At 50.3% G+C, this 20212-nt stretch overlaps 1 protein-coding gene across 2 annotated transcripts in view; it reads left to right on the top strand.

Annotated features, from left to right (window-relative positions):
- LOC117205901 overlaps positions 1–20212 on the top strand; it is an 85955-nt gene that overhangs the window by 10386 nt on the left and 55357 nt on the right. Inside the window, exon 1 of one of the 2 annotated variants that reach the window (XM_033444728.1) lies at positions 3609–3766. The exons of the other annotated variant lie outside the window; for it this stretch is intronic. Within the exon in view, the coding sequence (XP_033300619.1) occupies positions 3624–3766 (143 nt within the window). The 5' untranslated portion in view covers positions 3609–3623. Of the gene's footprint in view, positions 1–3608; positions 3767–20212 lie in introns of those variants that run through there. 2 annotated transcript variants of the gene reach the window in all.

The raw sequence follows: 20212 nt of genomic DNA on the forward strand, positions 1-20212 counted from the left end.
CTTTCTCTCTCTCTCTCTCGAAAGTCGGTAAATCCTTTTTACAACGACAGGCTTACGCTACGTGTAAAAGCGTCTCGATACGTTTTTAACGTCAAAACGCGTGGTAGTTTGCCATTTGAAGACGTATCCGCTCGGATACGCTTTATTTTTGATGTTCGAGTTCGACGATCCGAACGTCCGATCGTCAATTCGTGTAATTTGCGTCCGTTACCCACCTTTATACGCGTTATATATAGACCAGCGTCGTTACGCCGAAGCAAAAGCGATGCCTTTAGGCGTCGAGATACTCTGATTAATCGAACGTTTAGTCCGATAAACGATTCGTCGATCTAACAGCGATATTCGTTAAGCGTAATAAGTCTGAAGTATTAATCACGACCGATGCGGCGCCGCTCGTTTAACGTCGAAAGCGTAGTAATGGGTTTTCCATTGGACCAAGCGAACCGTGAAAACCGCCAGTCGTGATAATCATTTTTACTCGACGTATAATACGCGATGCTTCTTTTTAAGAAAACTGTAGCCTCTTGGGAGAGCGGACTCTGGAGGCCGATTTTGCGAACGTCGACCAACGAACGGCTTTGTTCTTCCTCGTTTCTATTAGTCGTTTTCACATCGTTAGGACTCCGTTTAGGGAGCATGAACCACCGTGTCCGGGTATGTTTAACGATCGGTTCCGAAACCGTTCTCGCGCATATCCGTTTAACGATCCACAAAATCGCGGAACGTCGCTCGTTAAAGCCTGAAAACCGAGGCTCGATACGGTTCGGTTTTATTTGCCTTCGAATTTGACATTTACGCGTCTGCGCGACCCGTAAAAATGCACCGGTTCCGCCTTCGTGACCGGTTACACTTTCACGCGCGGAAACTCGTCGGAAAATACCATCTCGTTCGATCTCGAAAAATTGTCAAATCGGAGGACTAATATTTTCGCTGGAACGGTAGTTGTCATTGGATTTTAACCGCTACCGGAGGTGTAGATGCAACCATAGCAGAGAGAGTTATCCGGTGGAAGAGTCACGGTCGTCGTCGAATACGTAACGTGCAAATTAACGCGATTGTCAATAAGAACGCGTAGCGCTGGTGCGAAGTGGTTTTCGCGTTTCAATTTCGTTCTAACGTTTCTCGGCTAACGTAGCGATCGTAGACGGAAAGGAGGAAAAACGGAGGAGAATAAATCGGTGTACCGCAAATACTCGAGTATCTTATACCGTGGATGCATTAGGCCGTAGCATAAGTACGGCATAAACGCACGTGCGATGCACTCGTGGCTGATTGGTTTACCACCTGCGGCTACTTCGCTCTTTACGCCTCGAACGGCCTTTAAAGTTTCCCTCTGGCCACCCTTGGTTGCCCTCGTCCTCCGGCTCCCTTTGTCTCTCTCCACGGTTCATCAGCTCGGTTTATTTCTTTCGTTTGGACGCTCTCTCGGAAGTCGATCGACCGTCGGTGATATCTCGATATCGAATCGATTCATTTCAGGGTCGAGTGCTCTTCGTACATTGATTTTCCCGAGTTCGGTGGCGCCTGTGCTCGCTCCTCTCCGCGGATTCATCGCCAGAGCGAACGCGAAACGCTCGTCTCGTTCGTGGGAACTTAGTCGATCGTTGCTCGTAAGTAACGCCTATTTTTTCCTTCCTTGGCAAAACAAGCCAATTATCGAGCGGTTTCTCGATCGCGCCGTTCGATTCGAGAAAGCGTAACCGCTGTCGAATTTACGACGTATCCGGTTCGTTTCAAAAGCTCTCTCGGGCACCGTGAAAATTTTACCACGGGTCATGGGAAAACGCGGCAGGATTCGATTACCGCGGATGGAAGTCGTATCAACGCGGAAAACGATACAACGGCGTTTCCTGCGCGCATCGATGCGTGCGAAAAACATGCTGCTGTATGACGTTGCGTGGCCAACCATCGTGGAACGCAGCACGTCGCGTTTCAGCCACTTTATCGATTACGCTGTTACCTACTCCTGTCAATTTTCGCGAACGTCCGCGGGCGGACAGGCTTCCGAGCCTGTCTTCGCGAGCTTTTCCTCTTTTTACCGACGCATCCAGGCCAATCGATCTCCCCGCTTCGTTTAATTCCACTTCGACCACGATTCGCTGCCCGTCTTTCGATCCCAAGTATATTATGCCTTTCGGAGATTGCGTTTTTTCGATTGCAGCGTATACGAGTTTCTCGATGGGAAATTCGTTCTCGCGAAAATGCTCTTCGATCCTTGGTAACCGGATTTATTCAAAATTATTCGCGACACGTTCGTGCTTATTTCCTTGGAATCGTAGCGAAGACTACAAAGGCGCGGAAGGCAGAGAAAGGGGACTTGGTATCGATCGATGCCACTCGAAAGCGAAGCTGGTTGGCGCAGTTTTCAGGTTTCACTTGGCTAACAGGCGTCCTACGGGCTATTCCGTGGACGACGCATCGCAAATACGGCAACGGTCACTGAAAGAGGAATAAAACTCGCAGAGAGCCGTTCAGATCGCTTTACAATAAACGCGGGAAAAGTATTCGACTGAAAACGATGGCGAAGCGAAAGAGGGCAGGACGAGGAAGGCTCTTTTATTCCGTTCGCGTTTCAACGGCCACGTCTCCGATCTCTTTCTCGCATTCAAGTTTAACGTTCTTATCGGGGAAATTTGTTTTCCAATATCGACTTACGTTCTTCCTGTTCGCTGTCCGTCCGACAGGTAACGATAGCTTGGACGTCAAAGGACAACGTAGCTTCCGTCCGAGCGAACGCGACAGTCGGAATGAAAATTCGCTTATGCTCGATGAAAGAGATACAACGAGTTTGTCAAATGAAACGTACGTGTTTTACACGCAGGCAGCCGCAATGGCCGCGTTTATTTTTTAATTCGATTTCTATCGTTGTCAGCGCTGGCAAACACGCTCCGCATCGCGGATCCAATCAAGAAAGATAAGGATCGAGAATCGTGTGTTTCAAAGCGAGAGTAACGGACCGTCGTCGTGCCTACCTCGAATTGCTTCGTGTCACGAAATCGGACTATCAAAAAGACACGTTTTTTTTTTTTTAATATGTCGTAGAAAGAGAGTAATTTCCAAGCCGGTTCCGTACGAACGAAGCTTCCAATTCCTAAAGCCTGTACGTTCCTCGAAACGTCTCGAATTACTCGTTCGCATCCCCGAAACGCGTACGCTTTGACTCTTGATCGGTCTAACGACTCCACCGGGAATCCGTACGTCTCGTTGTATTCCGTCGCGTGCGACGAAATCGTGCGACTTGGTTTCGGGAAACGGTGTCCGCGATCGAGTCGCTGCGCCGTATCGGCCGCGTGTACGCCGCGTTGACGCGAATTCGTACGTAAGGGAAAACTAGCGGCAGAAGGCGATATATTTTTTTCTCCGTCTGAGCAAATAGTCGCGGGAAGGAAGGGAAACGAACCGATCCACCTTCGATTTCCAATTCCACGTACGAGTATTTATCTTTGGAGAGGAATGCAGTGGCAGAACGCACAGCGAGATGTTATCGAGGCAACGCTGCACGGTCTTCTCCCCCCGCGTTTTCATGCTTGGCGCGATAAGAACTTCTTTCGGATGACTCGGCGAAGATGCGAAAGAGCTTCTTCTCGTGGTCGCTGGTTTTCGCGTTTCCCTGGCGTGACCGCATGATCGACGTCCCTCTCGGGTCGACCGGCTCGCAGACGTCGGATGGGAAAAGAAGCCAAGACCCCCCGAAGACGAGAGGATACTCTGTTGAACGTTGCTGTGTGCAGCAATCTTCGAAGGACGCGGAGTTTCGCAAACCGAGGTATCATTTACAATTTAAATACGTTGATTCTGCCACGTGTGCGCCTCGGCGAACGTCTTCCTACTTCTTCGTGCTTCTTCTTCCTTCTCATTTGCTCGGCTCCTCTCGGAGCGCAACTCGCGGATTCGCGGCCGATTTATGTTTATTCGTCACACGGCTACAACGCCGTGAAATCACGATCTAACCCTCCGATTTATGGCCGTATTCAAACGAGGGTGAGTTTTATAACGCGCAATCGCGCACGTGCGACGCGGTCGAGTTACTTGGACTCTCGCGCGATCGCTACAGTTCGCGGTCTCGCGTTGCTTTTTACATCCGTCTGGTTTCCACGCGCGATCGTTCAGCTCGAATCGAGGCTATGTTCGCGACGCGCGTTCTATAGAAATACGCGCGTAGATGGTTTCGGGCGTTCTTCGCCTCGGTTTCCATCCACCGCGTCGTGATTCTCCTTTGGCAACGAAATAACGGCGTATGGTTCTACGCGATGGTAGTTAGGAAGCGAAGTGAAGCGCTCTCTCGGGATGTATTTTCCTCTCGATACGGCTCGCTGGAGGACGTTGGCTGGTCGTGCGGCGTACACGATCCTCTTGAAAACAACAGGAACAACAGGAGATCCCGTTGTTGCTGGCGGGTGGAGTCGAAGGTCGATTTTAATGGGCAGCCGCGGCGGTAGTGCACGTAAGAGTGATATACTGCCAAGAGGAATTGCTTTTAATTGCTGTTGGGTGTCCGTGACCGTAGTGGAGGCCACTTCTTCGCTTTTTCTTCTTTTTATTCTACGACTTCTCACTGTCCCTCGTTCGTGTTCTTTTCTTCGTCTCGAGAGTCTGCTCGCGATCGTCGAATGTTGCCGACCAAGAGAATATTATTTCGCGTACGGTCGCAGTTTCCAACAAACTCGGCGCGAGTCAGGAAAACGAACAAATTTTCATGGAATAATTTTCACGTCCATCGATATCGAAGCTTTTGATCGTCGAACGAAGGAAAGCCTGGCAATATCTCTCTATGCGACACTTATTGCGACCTAGTCCCTCTCTCTCTCTTTTTCTCTTTTACAATGTCCATTGTGGCTACCCGTACCTCCTTTTATGAAATCCATTTGCAGCGGGCCCGCATTTATATGGAAATCGAATGCACATATCGTTGGAGCGGCCACTTACGTTCGAACGCTATCCCCCCGGATACAGTTTGACCAGTCATCAAAGTCAAAGGGGGAATAATCTGATTCACGCGGAGCTACCGGCATCGGTTCCGCCCGTTGTTTAATAGCGGCGAGCGGGCACGATCGCATCGCTCCATTATAAATTCCTCGTCGCATAAACTGCATATTATCGGAGATTAACCGTCGAGATTAGAGCTTCGCCTCTCTAATCTATTCGGAGCGCTCGTTACCGCGTGAGAACACGTACTAGTTTCGCGGAATTAGAATTCTAATCTCGCGGAATGCAACGCTCGAGAAAATGTCCATCTTCCGAAATTCTACGTCGACGTCGAACCTTTACCTCATGCCGGTGCTTCGACACGCTCGCCGAGAATATCCGACTTTCGTTGTGTACAGCGTTGCACGCTATTCTGCGCGCCGCGATACTTTCTACGCGTATCAACTCGATGCGAATCATCGCTACGTGTTTCCTCTGCATCTCTTGCTTTTCGGTTCGCGTTCTACGTTCGAATCGCCGCTATCCGAGGGAACGCGTTAAGAGAGGCGCTTCGTTGAGAAAAAATAGTGGATGGGGAGAGGAAAGTATCTTGACTATTCCTGGCGCATCGACTTAGGACGATCGAGCTGACAGTGTTCGCAACAAGAGTACCGATGGATCATCCTAGATGACTGTGCAAATCCGTCGATCGGCTGGAAACCGTGTAACGCGAGAAAATCAAGCGAATCGAACGTGAGCAACGTCAGAGAGGTTGGTACCTACTGCGACGAACGAGCGAGGTTGCAACCTTTCTCGATCCTGGTGGGTATTTTTGCGTTACCGGAGGAAACGCGGAGAAAAAATTGCTGCAACAAGCTGCGACGTAATCGTTGCGCTACCCTCGAGCGTCGTACCCTCGAGAGAGGGAAGATCGGCGTAATAAAGCGAAGCTTTTTCCAATCGCGATCATTACGCTCGTTCGATCGATGAAAAGACGTCTTCTCAACGTGGTCGGCCGTCAGTGAAATTAGCGATACACCGTCACGATCAGTCGCGTTGTAAACGCATAGATTCGTTCGATACGATCTGTCTCTTGTTCGATTTTGCGCGAGAAACGAAGAGCTCGACTTTTTCCCGAGTTTTATGCTTAGACGAACTCTGCGCGAAAGGTCGATCGAAGCTGGCACGGCCGATCGTCGAAGAGGAAGCTCGCGTAACCTTGCCATCGCGTTTCGTATCGATCTGCTACGCACTCGTGTCGTTTGCGAGGCGAAAGTGAAAGCGAGCGAGAAAGAAGGGAAAAGCTCGCGCGACCGGAAAAACTTGCGCCAGCTGAAGCTGTAAGCGCGATGGCGCTCTTTCTATCCGGGCCTAACGGCTCTCTGTGGAGGGAATTCTCGCAAACGCGACTGGATTACGCAACAAACAGACAGGAAGATTTATCGGAAAGATCGTGTTAAGGTACGGCGAGAATTTGGAGAGAATAAAAAGTTGAACTTTATTTACATATTAATTAAGTTTAGCTTTACACGTGGGTTACTCTCTGAAGGACTAGAAGACACTCGCTTGCTTGTTTTCTTTCTTCTAGTCATACACTCGCATACAGTGACATACAGTCTAGGAAGGGGACGCGCACATGCGTCTGCTCGTTCTTCGCTCTCTCACTCTCACAAGTACAATACAAACGTACCGTCTATTCCGCAGATCGAAAGAGTGAACGGAGAATTTTAACGACAAAACTGTCGATTAACGTTACGTTGACGTAAGGAACGTCAAATAAAATTGTAAACATCCCTGTTACGAACTAATATTATTTCGATCATTTGTACAGCGTGTGCTACGATTAATTCGTACGACGAACGTTCTCTATCAACGTTACGTTAAGAACGATTAGCGGAATCTGTCGCCATTTCCAGAGCAAAGTCAAATTAACGACAAAGATTGTTTCTGGCTTTGTGAAACAGATGACATCTGAGAAGAAGCACCGGCGTTGAGCGTGTTTCACTTCGCAAAAGGCGGTATGTCGGTCGAAAGAGATCCATCGAAGACCTTCTGTCCCTTGACACACGCGGCCATAAATAGACAGCCTTTTGCCATCTGGCTTTTACGAAAGGGAAAAATATGCGAAATAAATGGAAAAGAGCGTAGTCTCGTTACCGGAGGGCGGTAAATAAAATATCGATCGGTAGTAGTCGTAGCCGAAGTGGAAGTCGAAGCAAGGGAGAAAAATGAAAGGGCAATGGAGGCCACGAGAGGGATCGCGACTGGTAAGTTACGATAATGGCGGGCATCGCTAAGTTATGTCAGGATGAGACAAAAAAAAAAGACCAGAAAAAAAAGAGAAGAAAAGAAGGAAAGGGCGACACGAGAGGAAGAAACCGGCCTCCGCAAATAAACGGGATCGTTGGAAAAGAGGCAGACATCGCGACGAACGACCGAGGAACGAAGGATGACGCGAGGGAAGCTGCGATTGGCAGACTCGAGCTGACGCGCCAGTACGAAACGAGAGAATCTTCTCTCGGTAGGATCGAGCGTAGGAACGTCGCGAATACATGCTCGGTACGACCGTGATGACTATCATCGAGCGCAATTATCAATGCTCTCCGGACTAATGAACGAAAACGAATGGTAGGTAAGTTAAAGATAGCTTTTAACGCGCTTCGCGAGCTCTTGCCTTGACCCGCTTCCGTCTACCACGTTCCTTCGTATTAAATTGGCAAACGTGCTCCTGTTTCTTCCGAGGCGTTTCAAAGTGGCGACAGGCTCGATTTGCGATCTCGATACGATACTAGGAGGGAGCACGTTAGGGAAAGTAGCGGCGAAGAAACGGCGCGATCGGCGATCGCGTTGAAACGATGGCGAAACTTGCACGAAATTGGTTAAGTCGGACGGGTCTTGGAACGGCAGAGGCGAAAGCGGGCAGGACGATCGGACAGAGAGAGGTAGAAAGGGAAGAAGGAAGAAGGAACAGACGCGGCAGGAGGCCTCCTGCGACTTTGGAGAACTCATTTGCGAGAATCGTAAAACGATTACTGCCTGTTTGCTTCGTTCGGCGGCTCAAGTCAAACAAGAAATTGCATAAAATCGCAGTCGGCTGTCGGAGGGACGAGTAAGAGAAAAAATAAAGCACGAGACGGAAGAAAAGGAGAAGTAGGAAAAAAAGGAGGGGGCCTCGGGAGGTGACGGTAGGGATTTTAGTGGGACCGCCGTGATGAAATAAACGTCACGATCACCGTTCCAGCCATTGAAAACAACGACGAAGGCGCGCAGGATGATGGCTATCGTAAAAGGAAGATAGCGGGAAAGACGTTGAAAACGGTCGGTCGCGAGACAAGGAGGCGAGAAGATGGCGCGTTGGAATAGAACGCGAAAGAGGGATGGAAACGAGGTCGGAAAAAGGCTGGCCGATTTACTACTCTTCTTTCGAAAGAAACGGGTGTAGCTTGCGCCGTGATCTTTACGAAAGCATCGCGTGCATCCGAGGACGAGATTTTTATCAAACGTCGTCGACCCCAGTTGAAACTCTATGCCCTAGAAGTAGATCGGAGAAGTCGAATCTTTCACCAAGAGACGATAGAGACGAAAGGCTCGATGGAGCGTAACGAGATGAAACGCGACGGCATAGCGGAGGCAGAAAGTAAAAGTCGCTGTTCGTTGTTTCAAGTGGATGTGTCGGATACGATAGCGAAAACCGCGGAGAGCGGTGATCTGAAAATGGCAACTAATTGTTGCGCTTTCTCGCCTCATCGTACGTAGCCGCGAGCCGAAATGTTTCACCGGCTGATCGCTTCGGAACGGCGTTCATTTCCATTCGAAATTGTTTGCCTTTCGGTTTTTAATAAACTCTGCTTTATCCTCTTTACGTGTCGCCTTTTCCTCTGGAAATTTGCATTTTATCGCTACCATTGGTTGGCTTCGTATCATCGTCGTATAATTTACGACGCGATGTTTCTCTCGCTGGTGAAAAGACAACGTTCTTCCGACAATTTACTACGGTTTACGAGGAATCGTGCGAATTCGTTGTCGCTTAATTTCAAGGACCTCCAACGATCGGCATACGATGTTTTCGTTATAAATTATTTGTCGCGAACGATCTCTTCGACGTCTGAAACGCGTATGTCTCGCGTCAAATATATTTTAAAGAGATAACGATGGCAAGTCGTGGAAACGAACTTGGACGTTACGACGAACGAGCCAGCAGGCTCGGTGCGCGCTCGATCGCCAATACAGTCGTAGTCGACCTTTATCGTCCTTCGACTTACGAAATAATCGCGCGGTGGCGAGCGCACGCGGCAGGATTAATCGTCCTCACCTTCGATCGCCCCTCCTCGCGTGGCACGAAGGTCCCGATTGGACGGGAATCGGCGTTCTCGCGAACAAGCGCCGATCTGCACACGGCCGATTTCATACGTTCACCTTTTCCTCGGCAAATGCCAAGTCCTCGAGAACGTGTTCTGCCTCTAACGCCGATATACGTGCCGGTCGCGCTGCGGCGGAAAGAGCAGAGGGAAGACGGAGAGATCCGTTCTTTTCCGACCTGCTTCGACCGCGCACCGCCGCATTGATTACAGCCCCTGGCCATCGAATTAGGACCGCGTGCAACGATTTTCATTCGAACGCGTTTAGTCCACTTTTACGAGCAAACGCCGACCAACGAAATTCCACGGTGCCCGGAGAAAACAGCGAACAAATTACTTTGCACATTTGCGCGTTTCATAGTGGAAACTGCGCGTTCCATGATGACGTAACGAGCGTCTCTGGTGATCGCAGGCTATCGCTCATCGATAATGTTGCGAGAGGAATCGAAAGCTCCCAAGAGACGATTCGATCGACGTATCGGAACGGCGATTACGGCGACTCTGTCTTCTTCGAATCGAACTCTCCTTCGATCTTCCTTTCCACCGTTGAAAGTCCGAATTAACTCAGCGTCCTTAGTATTCGAGACTCGACTGCTTCTGTCAGAATAAGGTTCGGTCGTCGCAATAAGAATAGATATACTTTTCAAGGTTCTACGAAATGTCCGACGTAGCGAAGCGCAGGAACTTTCTACGTACTCGCACGTTGCGTTCCATTAGCGTTGAAGGAAGAAGCTGAACGCGATAAACCAATTCAGGCTATAGAACAGCGGCTGGTTGAGTCGACGTTTCACGGATGAAAGTTCTTCGCTACTTGGAAAGGATCGTTTATTCGCCGTTTGTCCACCTGGCCGTTATCCAGGCGAACGGAACCGCTTCTGTTCGACGGACGCGTGGTTAACTTTGCTCGAAGCACGCGTACGCGCTGCTTACCGCTGCGACTCGCCAACTGGGTCGGCCAAGTTCGCCGATAATCCGCTCGAGACTAATCCTCGAGATCGTTCCTTAATACCGAGACGCGGCGGACGGGTTTGTCCGGACCACGAGGGAGTTGTTTGTCGTCCGGCGTGTTCGGGGATTCCTTATTCCCGGACAAGAGGCGTAAATTTCGCGTCTTCGTCATCCGTTAAAAACCTGCCAGCAGTTGGGCTAAGCTTCCAGGCTTGGTTCGAGGCTCGAGCTTTAGCAGCGTGACGCAACGAATCGATCGGTAATTCCGTGATTTATCGTATTACTTTAACGAGCGTACCGTGATCCGGGAATTCTGCTCGTTACAGCGTCGTCCAAGACGTGCCTCTTCAAACGAACCTCACCCGTTCCACGTAACGCTATCTCGTATCCGATTCCGCGGCGAAAAAAGAACGTTTCCACGCCGGATGAAGACCTGTGTACACAAAGACGGTATGCAGTCGGTACGGACGCCGGTATGTAAACTCCGCTGCACTAGGGGAAACGTATTTACGAAGCACCGCAAATTGCCGGCTCTCGTTTTTCTTCGCCATGCGTCGTCGTGGCATCTTCGTCAACCGTATGGACCAGGCTGCAACGAAGAAAACGAGACGCTCGTTACCACGTATATTCCAGAAAAGGACGATCCTCTCGCGTAATTGAATATTTCTTACGGGACGCCACAACGGGCTACGATACGATAACCCAAGTAAGAGTATCGGATCTCTCGTTGAATATAAAACGGAGAAAGATCAAATATAAAAGCAAGCTTAAAGATCTCGTACGTAAGATTTTACGCGTTCTTCTCGCGTAATCCCACGTACAGCGCGCCCTAATCCACTGGGATACTTTGCCACAAACATTCGTTAAATACCTCTTCTCACTTGCGGAACGGCGATCGCTCGGGGCGAGCACGAAAGCTCGCGCCACGAAGCGGCTGTTTCTTCAGCCGCCGCGAAACGTACCCTTCGAATCTATTAGTGGAGGAAAATATAGCGTGTAGCGTTCGGTGCTTCCTTCCACGTCAGGATACGCTGCGCGTACGCTTAACGAGCAGTGCCCTTCTCGGCGACCATCGCCGGTAAACCCGCGCGCCATAGCCAAAGGCATGGTAAATCCTGTCGGTTGATCGCGTACACGGAATATTCCATTTGCCGCGGCACGCAGCCGCGCGTGTATTTCGGAAATCGCGAATCCCTCTGCCGCGATGCTTTACGATTCTCCATTCCCTTTCCTCCAATTACGCGGCTTCGATTCCGGCCGCGCTCATGCCAACCTACCGCCAGAGATACGATGCTATTATTCTTGACGAAGCGTACACGCTCGAAACTCGAAACCGTTCCATTTCGTGTCACGGACGATGGCCATTCGCGCGGATCAAGGTTCCGGTCGAAGAGAACTTCCGTTCGGTTGCTTCGATTTGATACTCTCCCACCCCCACTTTAGTAGCTTCTGGGACACACGAGATACCGCACCATGCGAACGACTATGGAGGCGGATCCGCATCCGGTATCGAGGGACAAAGGACGAAACCTTTTCCGCTTCGAGCCACAGGTTGATCGTCGTAACGACGAGCGATCGAAGCGTTGCTGGCGGTCGTCGAAGGATCGCTGCAACACGGTTGGCGCGCTCTCTTCGTCTCTTCTCTCTCGGGGTCTCTCGCCCTATGGAGCGAACGTCGTCCTTGCATTGAAAAAGCAGCAAGGTCGTTCGGGACTTATATAGCACGGTCCGGCAGGCTACGGTTCGAAGCCCTCGCTCTCTCTCTGTCTTACTCGCTCATTCTCTAGAGAGACGTCCTTTTCGATTCTCCCTTTCGCTGTCTCTCTTTCTACCCCTTCCTACCTATCCATTGGTCGGTGCTTCTTTTTCTTCGCCCGACTCGACACTCGTACACCGAAGGTGTCCCGGCTCCGTAACTCTCCGACACCGAGCAAACTGTGCATTACTTATCTTCGCGGCTAGACGCTCCCACACGAAGCCCGACTCTGATATACGAGAGTAGCGACGAAATCGTCGTCGCGGGGTAACCGGAGAGAGATAAAACGCGGAGTAGCCGGAGGAGAAGCACGCGATTCGCTACAGTCGTGTTGCTTTTCATCGCGATTTTTCTGTCCGCCGTAACGAGACGTTTACGATACCGTGCACGACCACTGCGCGTATATCCCGTACGTGCTCTTACGCGCTTCTCACCCAACCGAATCGAATCGAAGCGAATCGCAGCAGCGACCGTTCTTCGGGAATTTGTCTTTTAACTTTCTCACGATCTTAGTCGCACCGACGGAATCGATTTGTTCGAGGAAAAACGCTCGCCACGTCGAGAAACGACGTTATTATCGGCGTCGCACGCGCGTAAAATAATCTGTCGGAAATTTTCTCGCGATTTTACGAGGTATAACGCGTCCCGGTCAACGAACGCGCACGGGTTACGAGCCATAGTCATCGGATACGTTTCCTCGTGTTCGTTCCTCGTTTTCCAACGTAACGTCCCCGTTCTCCTAGGTACGCGAATACGTTCGGAGGAAAGTTTTTCGAAGAACGTCGCTGCTGCCCGGTGTACGAGCATCGCCGGAGCATTCAGCGGGATTTATGCCAGCGAGTCCATTTTACTCGTCTTCATTTCCCATCCGCGCTCGTTCCAACGACGGCTTGATCGTATCTGTCGTTCCTTGTGTTACCAGCTTTGAATTACGACCACGGTTACGACGATCCGCATCTTTTCTCGGCTTCGTGCTGCAACTGCATCGTGGACGCACGCCACCACGCTCGTGTCTCGAACCCGCCGTACACCACGATCCACCAATCGCACGTTTTTACACGCCGGATCAACGTAATACGATCCGTTCGAAAGATTCCGTTTCTTCCGCAACGACTCCGACGATTTCGCTACCGCTTTTCCAACGAAGGTGCGCATTCCCCGACAATATCGCGCCAGTTCGAATCGATACGAATTAACTTTTGCCGGATAACGGCGTCGAGGTTGCAGGGTTTCGAGTAAAAAGCTCGATTATCGCCGATGGTTGAGCGCAATAAGCGTTTCGAACGACTGTAAATTTCGTCGGCGCGATCGCACGAGTCCTTTATCGCGCGGTAGCGGCCGGTTTATTTCCATCCAGACGGCGGAGAAACGACTTGGCGCGGAGAAATCAAGAACGTCGAGCCGTCGTTGCGCTGCAAGGAGAATATCGAGGCGCCTTTATTATCTCGTGTTGCGAATTCGAAAGAACGCGGCAAGTGTCACGCATAATAACGCGATACGTGAGCCGACTCGTCGATCGATGAACCAATTAATCTCGGTAGAGGTCGTGCTCGTTAGAGTACCGTGCCTTGATCGGTTCTCGAGGTCAACCTCTATACTACTACTCCTCCATTAGGAATCGTCGCTGTCATTTTGCCACGATCGCGGGAACGGCGGTCGAACGACAGCGTCTTGCGACGAAAGATTTCGCTATAGATTCGTTGCGCGTTAATGGGCAGAGCGCGTAATACGCGTAGCGTATCGGAGACGCGAAAAATAGACGCAAATCGATGACCCGAATGACGAGACTGGACAATGGTCGTCGGATCGTTCGAACGGTTCGGCATTGGCAGCAATTATCGACGAAACGATTTCCACGGCGTTCGATGCGCGTACAGATGGAGAGTAACGATGGCGTCCGCGAGGCCTCTTCGATCGCGCAAAATTTTCGATGCGCCGGAATCGAACTTTCGAGTTTGCCAAGCTTTCTCGGCGCGATCTACCATCGGCTCGCGAAATGGCGTCGGTTCGCCGCTACGAGAAAAGAGAAGATGCACTCGCGCGCCGTTCGACGTGCGATTATGATCGCGCGTTTCTTTCGAAAAGAATCGAAGGCGGCGGATCCGCGTAAATTGCTCGCCACAAGCTCGTCGGACCGTGTTTAACGCGTCAGCAAAGTTTCTGGTCAGGCACGTAACCCATATTCGGGTGTCGCTTATTTGACTACTTACGAAGAATCGTCGTAGGTGTTTGAAAAGATATTCCATAGTAATAAATTGTTAATTAATAATTAATTCTAATAATAGATGAATTGTTATAAAATAAAGATACGAAAATGATTTATTAAAAAAATTATTTAGAACGTAAAACTTTAAAGCATTCTATACGCAGTTGAGGTTGGTCGGGACATTTTGGACAATAAGTTGTTGTTTTCTTCGAATTCTTTTGCGCCTTTGTTCGGTCCATTCGACGTCTTTTATTCGCACAACATGGTTTGCACGCGCGTCTAATGCTTCTTCCGGAATCGTTTTTCCGAACGGCGATATTATGCCGACTCCGTCGAAGACGAGGATCTTTTGTATTTTCAGACAACTTTAATAATTTTGCAACTAATAATTGTCAAAATATTCTAGCATTTATATTTTTTCTCGTTGCAATTTTGTAAACCGTCAAAGCGTTTACAACAAAAATTCCCAGAAAGAATCGAATGCCAAGTTTTCCGTACCATTTGATTCCTTTTCTAATTGTGGTGGCATAAGAAACCATTTGGTCGGAACAATCTATACCACACTTTCCTTCGTTATATTCAACGACAGCTAGTGGTTTTAACGTTGCGAACAAACGAAACGAAAGATCATTCCTGAGACCACCGTTTGAACGACTCGCATTACTAAAATATCGATGGGAGCAGAGAACGCTTGGTACCGCTGTACGCGTGGCCTGACGGAGATTTCTTTGAAAACACGCGTGGCAGTCAACGTATTAACAGCGACGATAAACGAGTTTGCGGGATTTCGTTTTCGCGGCCGGCGCGAGCGTGTTTACGATCGTACGAGGCGTTGATCGCGTTTACGCGCCGCCTCTGTGTTCCTGCGGCGGCACCGCGCGCGCATTTTCTCGTTCCTTCTGTTCGCCTTGCTCCTCTTCGTATTTCCGACGATTTATCTCGGCTCGTTTACCCTTCGCGTTTGGTTTTCGTTGGTTTGGCGGTCGACCGTGCTCTTTTCGGCTTGCCGTCGTGTGTCTAGAAACAGGAGTCAAGGGCGACAGACCAGAAGGCGCCTGGGGTTGGCTCCACGGCTGCACATACAATCGATATAGCCACTAAAGTTCATGGCGCAGCAACCACCAACCACCAACCACCGACCACCACCACTACCTGCCACCATTACCTTCCTGCGGTTCGAACTGCCTTGCTTTCATTCCCTGCCAGAAGGTTCTTCCCGTTTTCTTTTATTCGCCCGCGCGCGCCAGTCTCGCCTGACCTTACCTACCCACACAGTTACACGCGCTTCCAACGTACGTTGGATCGTTCCGCCGTTTAACCTTGAATTTTCTCCGCCACCCTAATCGGCCTACTTTTTCTTCGCAGCGACGTCTTTGCGCGGGGCGCGTCGTGGCACGCGTACCCACGGGGTTACGTTCGTCTCGAATTCCGCGTAAATTTCGCCGACTCGCGGTCAATACGCGCGTACAGGCTTGTTACGTCGCGACGTTACTTAACGCGCGTTACTTAACGATCGTCGCGTACCAGAATATTCGAGATAATTAGGTTTCGATCGACCGAATCGCGCGCAACGAATCTCGCGTAACACAGCGAGCGAATTGTTTGAACGTATTTTAACGCGATCGTTCGTCGCACGTGGCTCCTGCCGCTGTGTCCTTTTTAACGATCCGCCAACAGCTCCAACCGATCGCTCTCCTCCGAGTCGAAATTTCACACGGAAGACGATCTGCTACGATTATCGATTTCGCTCGATCGTTGTAGCGAACGTCGGACGTTCTGATACCAAGCAACGAACAGATCGTGGATGTTCGTTCGTAATTATCCAAACGCAACCGGAGAAACGGAACAGGCATTAATTAGAGATTTGTTTCGCCTCGTTTACGTTGTAACGGTTATTGCAGCTTCCACGTTTTATATATTTTGGGATATCTATGTCCCGTGCAGTCTCGTACGTTTAAATGTCGCGTAAATGCACAAGTATCCGCAGCCTAGGGAGGCGGAAATAAATAGAGCCAACGTAGCGAGAAGCGAAGTTCAAAAAATTTCTTCCGCTTCCTCTCGAGTATTCGAATAGTATTCGAATATAACGTCGTCGTTACGCGGCTTTTTCGCAATTTTAGCGAGTAAACGCAGACTAGCGAAGAGGACAAAGTCGTCGACGATATCGACCATAGACGACAGAGTTTATTTTCTCTGCTTTCTTTCGCCTCGATTTCCATTTCGTTGGCCTTCCATGTACGCGTCTCCTTTTTTTCACAGTTTTTGTTCCGCCTTTTATAACAGAATCCACGCTCGAAGGAAGCGGCGCAAACGCGCGTGCTTGCTTTCCGTTCGCTTTGCATCGTTATTTTCGATGCAGCCTCTCCCGAGTCTTCGCTCGCGTCTTAATTAATCAGCTAATTAATTAGATTCCCACGTTGTTTGCGAACGAGAGCGATCCGAAGCTTCGCGAGGCGTCGTCGAAATCATCGGACGGAAAAATATTTCGGAAATCTTCTCACAGCGGTTGCCGTTCTTCGGAGTTTGCACGGCGCGAGGATAACTTTCGATGGAAAGTTTCGACTAGATCGTAGACGGTTCGCCTTCGGTTCGATTACGCAAGAAGGAGACCACGCGAGGAGCAAAGCGTCGAGAGACGGAAACGAGAGGACGGAGGACGTCCGCGGCAGCGAAGAACGTTGAACATCGCGCACCGGTGAGATACGAGACTCGGATAAAGGCTCGAGGGAACTAATCCGGGCTTATCTGCCATGATAGATTATGTATTTGCCGCGTGGACGATAAATCGCATGCGCGCGAGACGTACTTTCGCGGCCGAGCGACCGATCTTTCGGCATGAAAAATGTTTAACGACGGCACGACGTCGTTTCGCTCGACCGTCTCGATGTTACCCGGGATACTAGACGGAAGGTAAATGATCCGACCTCCTCGAGTAACCAAGAATCAACGTCACGGACCACGATACCGATCGGTAGAGCTCGCTTTTGTTTATCTCGCGTGTACATCCAAGTTGTCCGACCGATAGGGACCCGGTTGTTTGGAAGTTTCGCGAAATTACGCAAACCTACTACCTACGTATCGCAGGTGGAGGCGGAAGGCAGATCGAAGGTACGGAGGATCGTCGACCATCTTCCTTCGTACGACTCGTTGGCTCGCCAACGAATCCGGTATTGCGATAAAAAGCATCGAATAGGAGATAAGGAGAAAGCTAATTTGCTAGGAGTCGTACGCTGAAATACCGATGGAAATACGGAGCCGTAACTAATCGGGCAAAAATCCTAGCGACCACCGCTACGCGTAGTTGATCGCTTTCGATTCCATCGACTTTCGGACGAAACGGGGTCATGGTAAAAGCTCGGACGATCGGTCAGCACGCGGCGAATCGATTGCAGCGAGTCCCGTGCTTCCGTCCTTCTTTCTTTCGTCGAGTTTCAATTACGAGTAAAATATCGCGCGAAGCGTATCGCGTGTCGGAGAACGCGCCAGCCAGACAACGTTCAGCGTCTCGGTAACGAGGAACGAATCGAAAGTCGCGGTGCGCGCCTTACCGCGCTCCGATCCCCGCCAGCGTTTCCGTTGCGTTCACCAATTAGATAGCAACGCGTAGATAGCGGCGTTAATCCCGCCGCGGTATAAGAAAAAGCAAATAATTAATCGCGCGGCACCGTGGATATATCATCCCACGCTTTTTCCAGGTATCATTGTACGCGCCGCGTATACAGCCGTCGCGCCGCTGTGTATCGGTTTCGCGATGGATAAAGAAAATATAGGGACCGCTCGAGGACCGGCAAAATTTATTGCTCCCTGTTTCTCTTTCTCTTTCGCTCCCTCTCTGTGAAATCGGCATCGTCGCTAGCAGTATCGCGTCCATTGGAAAAGTCTAGCCTAAGAGGAGAGGAGTAGAAATGGTAGGAAGGAAGAGGAGAGAGACGGACAGACAAACGGACGGAGAGAGAGAGAGAGAGAGAGACCAGCGTCCAGAGCTGTACCAATAACGATGGTAACAATGTTGACCTCGTAGGTCGGCAGACACACCCTTGCAATATACTCGTTTCTCCTCTCCGTTGTTCCCGACGTTCTTTTTCGTTCCGTCTCTATCCTCGTTTCGCGCATCCTCGCTTCTCGTTGGCGGAACGGTCGCTGGAGCCCCATGGGTTCTATAATAAGACGTATTCTACGGTACACCGTCTGGTACTGCACGTGTACCTGATTCCATGATTGGCCAGTACCCCGCAATCTGCCTCATACGTGATCTATGCTCGTTTTTTTCCTCTTCAGCGCCTTCTTCTATATCCATCTCCGTCGTGCTTGGCGCGCGTATCCACGCGCATTTTTTCCTCGGCCTCTTTCCTCCGTGCTTTCCTGTCACGGCTCGTTGCCTCTATCCACTCTCGGCCATGGGACACGAGCGTGCACGCGAATCCAGACCGCGGATTAGTCGAGTCGCCCCGCGTGTTCGCGCGATCAAAGGGAAAACGACGATAGTTATTCGCATAAATCAGCGCGGTCTCGGCGGTGCCACCGATCCGCGAGAAGAATCGCGCGCGAATACTTCGCAAAGCTCCTCGTTTCGACCGATATCTTACGTTCCTGTCTCTGCGTGTGATTTTTTCCCAACGAGATTTCGAGCGAATCTCGAAACAACGGCCACACTCCGACGATTTAAATTGCAGAATACTCGCAGCTTTCTTTTCAGCCAGGCGAAGAAACTCTCGCCTGTTTCCAGTTCGAGAGGCGTTTGAAAGAGAAACAATGCTGTATAAATATTCAGCCGCCATTTCACGGCGGAACAACGGCTACGTGTCCGAATGTTGTCGGAAGAACGAGTTTGAACGGAAAGGGGAGGAGGCGGGTGCGCGGTGCGGTTTCGCTTAAATTAAAACGTATCGAACGTCCGCCAACGAAGATTCCTAACTTTATAAAATTCGTAAAAAGGAGAGACGGATATTATTCCATTTCTCGCGAAGCTGCACCGAGTCCGAGGGACGTAATAACCTAATTTAAACTTTGAAATATCTCTCGCGTACCGAGCAATCTCGATGGGGCTCGACCCGCGTCGAGATTGCTCCGATTCTTTGAGACTTATCTCCGACACCCACCGACCGTTCTTCCCCGTCGCGCTCGTTCGATCGAGATTCCCTTCTCTGTGAAACATTCGGTGCCGATGAATTTTTAATTTTCAATTAGCGCCTACGCGCTTCGCAAACTCGGAGGATGAGAAGAGCGCGCCGTATCGCGATTCCGCTCTTTATTCGGAGATACGATCCGGCCAGAAAAGGCAGAAAAAGGAGATCGTCGCTTCGGCGCTTGGAAACGACTCTCTTAAATAACGGCCGGAACAAATTAAAGTACGCTCGCGTGTATTCATCGCGCGTTCCACGCACACGTTACGCGAGGCGACTGTCGCTGCTTCTTGATCTTGGCAGTTCTTTCCCGAATAGACTTCGTCGGGCAATTATCCGGGCGGAGGAGACGACCGTAACTGGCTGATAAAGTAGCCAGAGTCAGCTTTTTATTATTTACGGTTTAATGGTGTAGAAGATACGTGAGTCGGTCGTTATTAATCGTCGTTAATTGCGATGAATAATCGAGCTGGCAAGACGGAGAGGGGACACGCTGGAGAGAAGCGCAGGGGTTGACGAACGATCGGTTATAGTCGTCGCGACGTTTCGTCGTCCAATTAGCGAGCCGATAGCCGTGCAACGAGTCCTTAATAAACCCTGAAACGCTCGTTTTTCTTCTATCTCGAGGATGAACCATCGATCACCGGTGTACGTCGTCGATAATCGTCGTTGCCTCGTCCTCCCACTCCGTTTTAGCCTTCTTTCTCTCTTTCCACGAGGAGTAAATGGAGCAACCGAGCGAGGGAAAAGCGACGCTCGAGAACTCGGTCGAACGCTTGCCGCGTGCTGTTCGAATCGCTTTCGAATCGCCAATGAAAGTGCATCTACGATGCGATAATCGCGCGATTCTCCGCGTGTGCTTACGCCGCTCCGTACGGTCCAGATATTTCTGCAACCTGTAACGAAGCACCGATGC

This window comes from Bombus bifarius, unplaced genomic scaffold (assembly GCF_011952205.1).
Source record: "Bombus bifarius isolate JDL3187 unplaced genomic scaffold, Bbif_JDL3187 scf7180000007996, whole genome shotgun sequence".
NCBI lineage: Eukaryota > Metazoa > Arthropoda > Insecta > Hymenoptera > Apidae > Bombus > Bombus bifarius.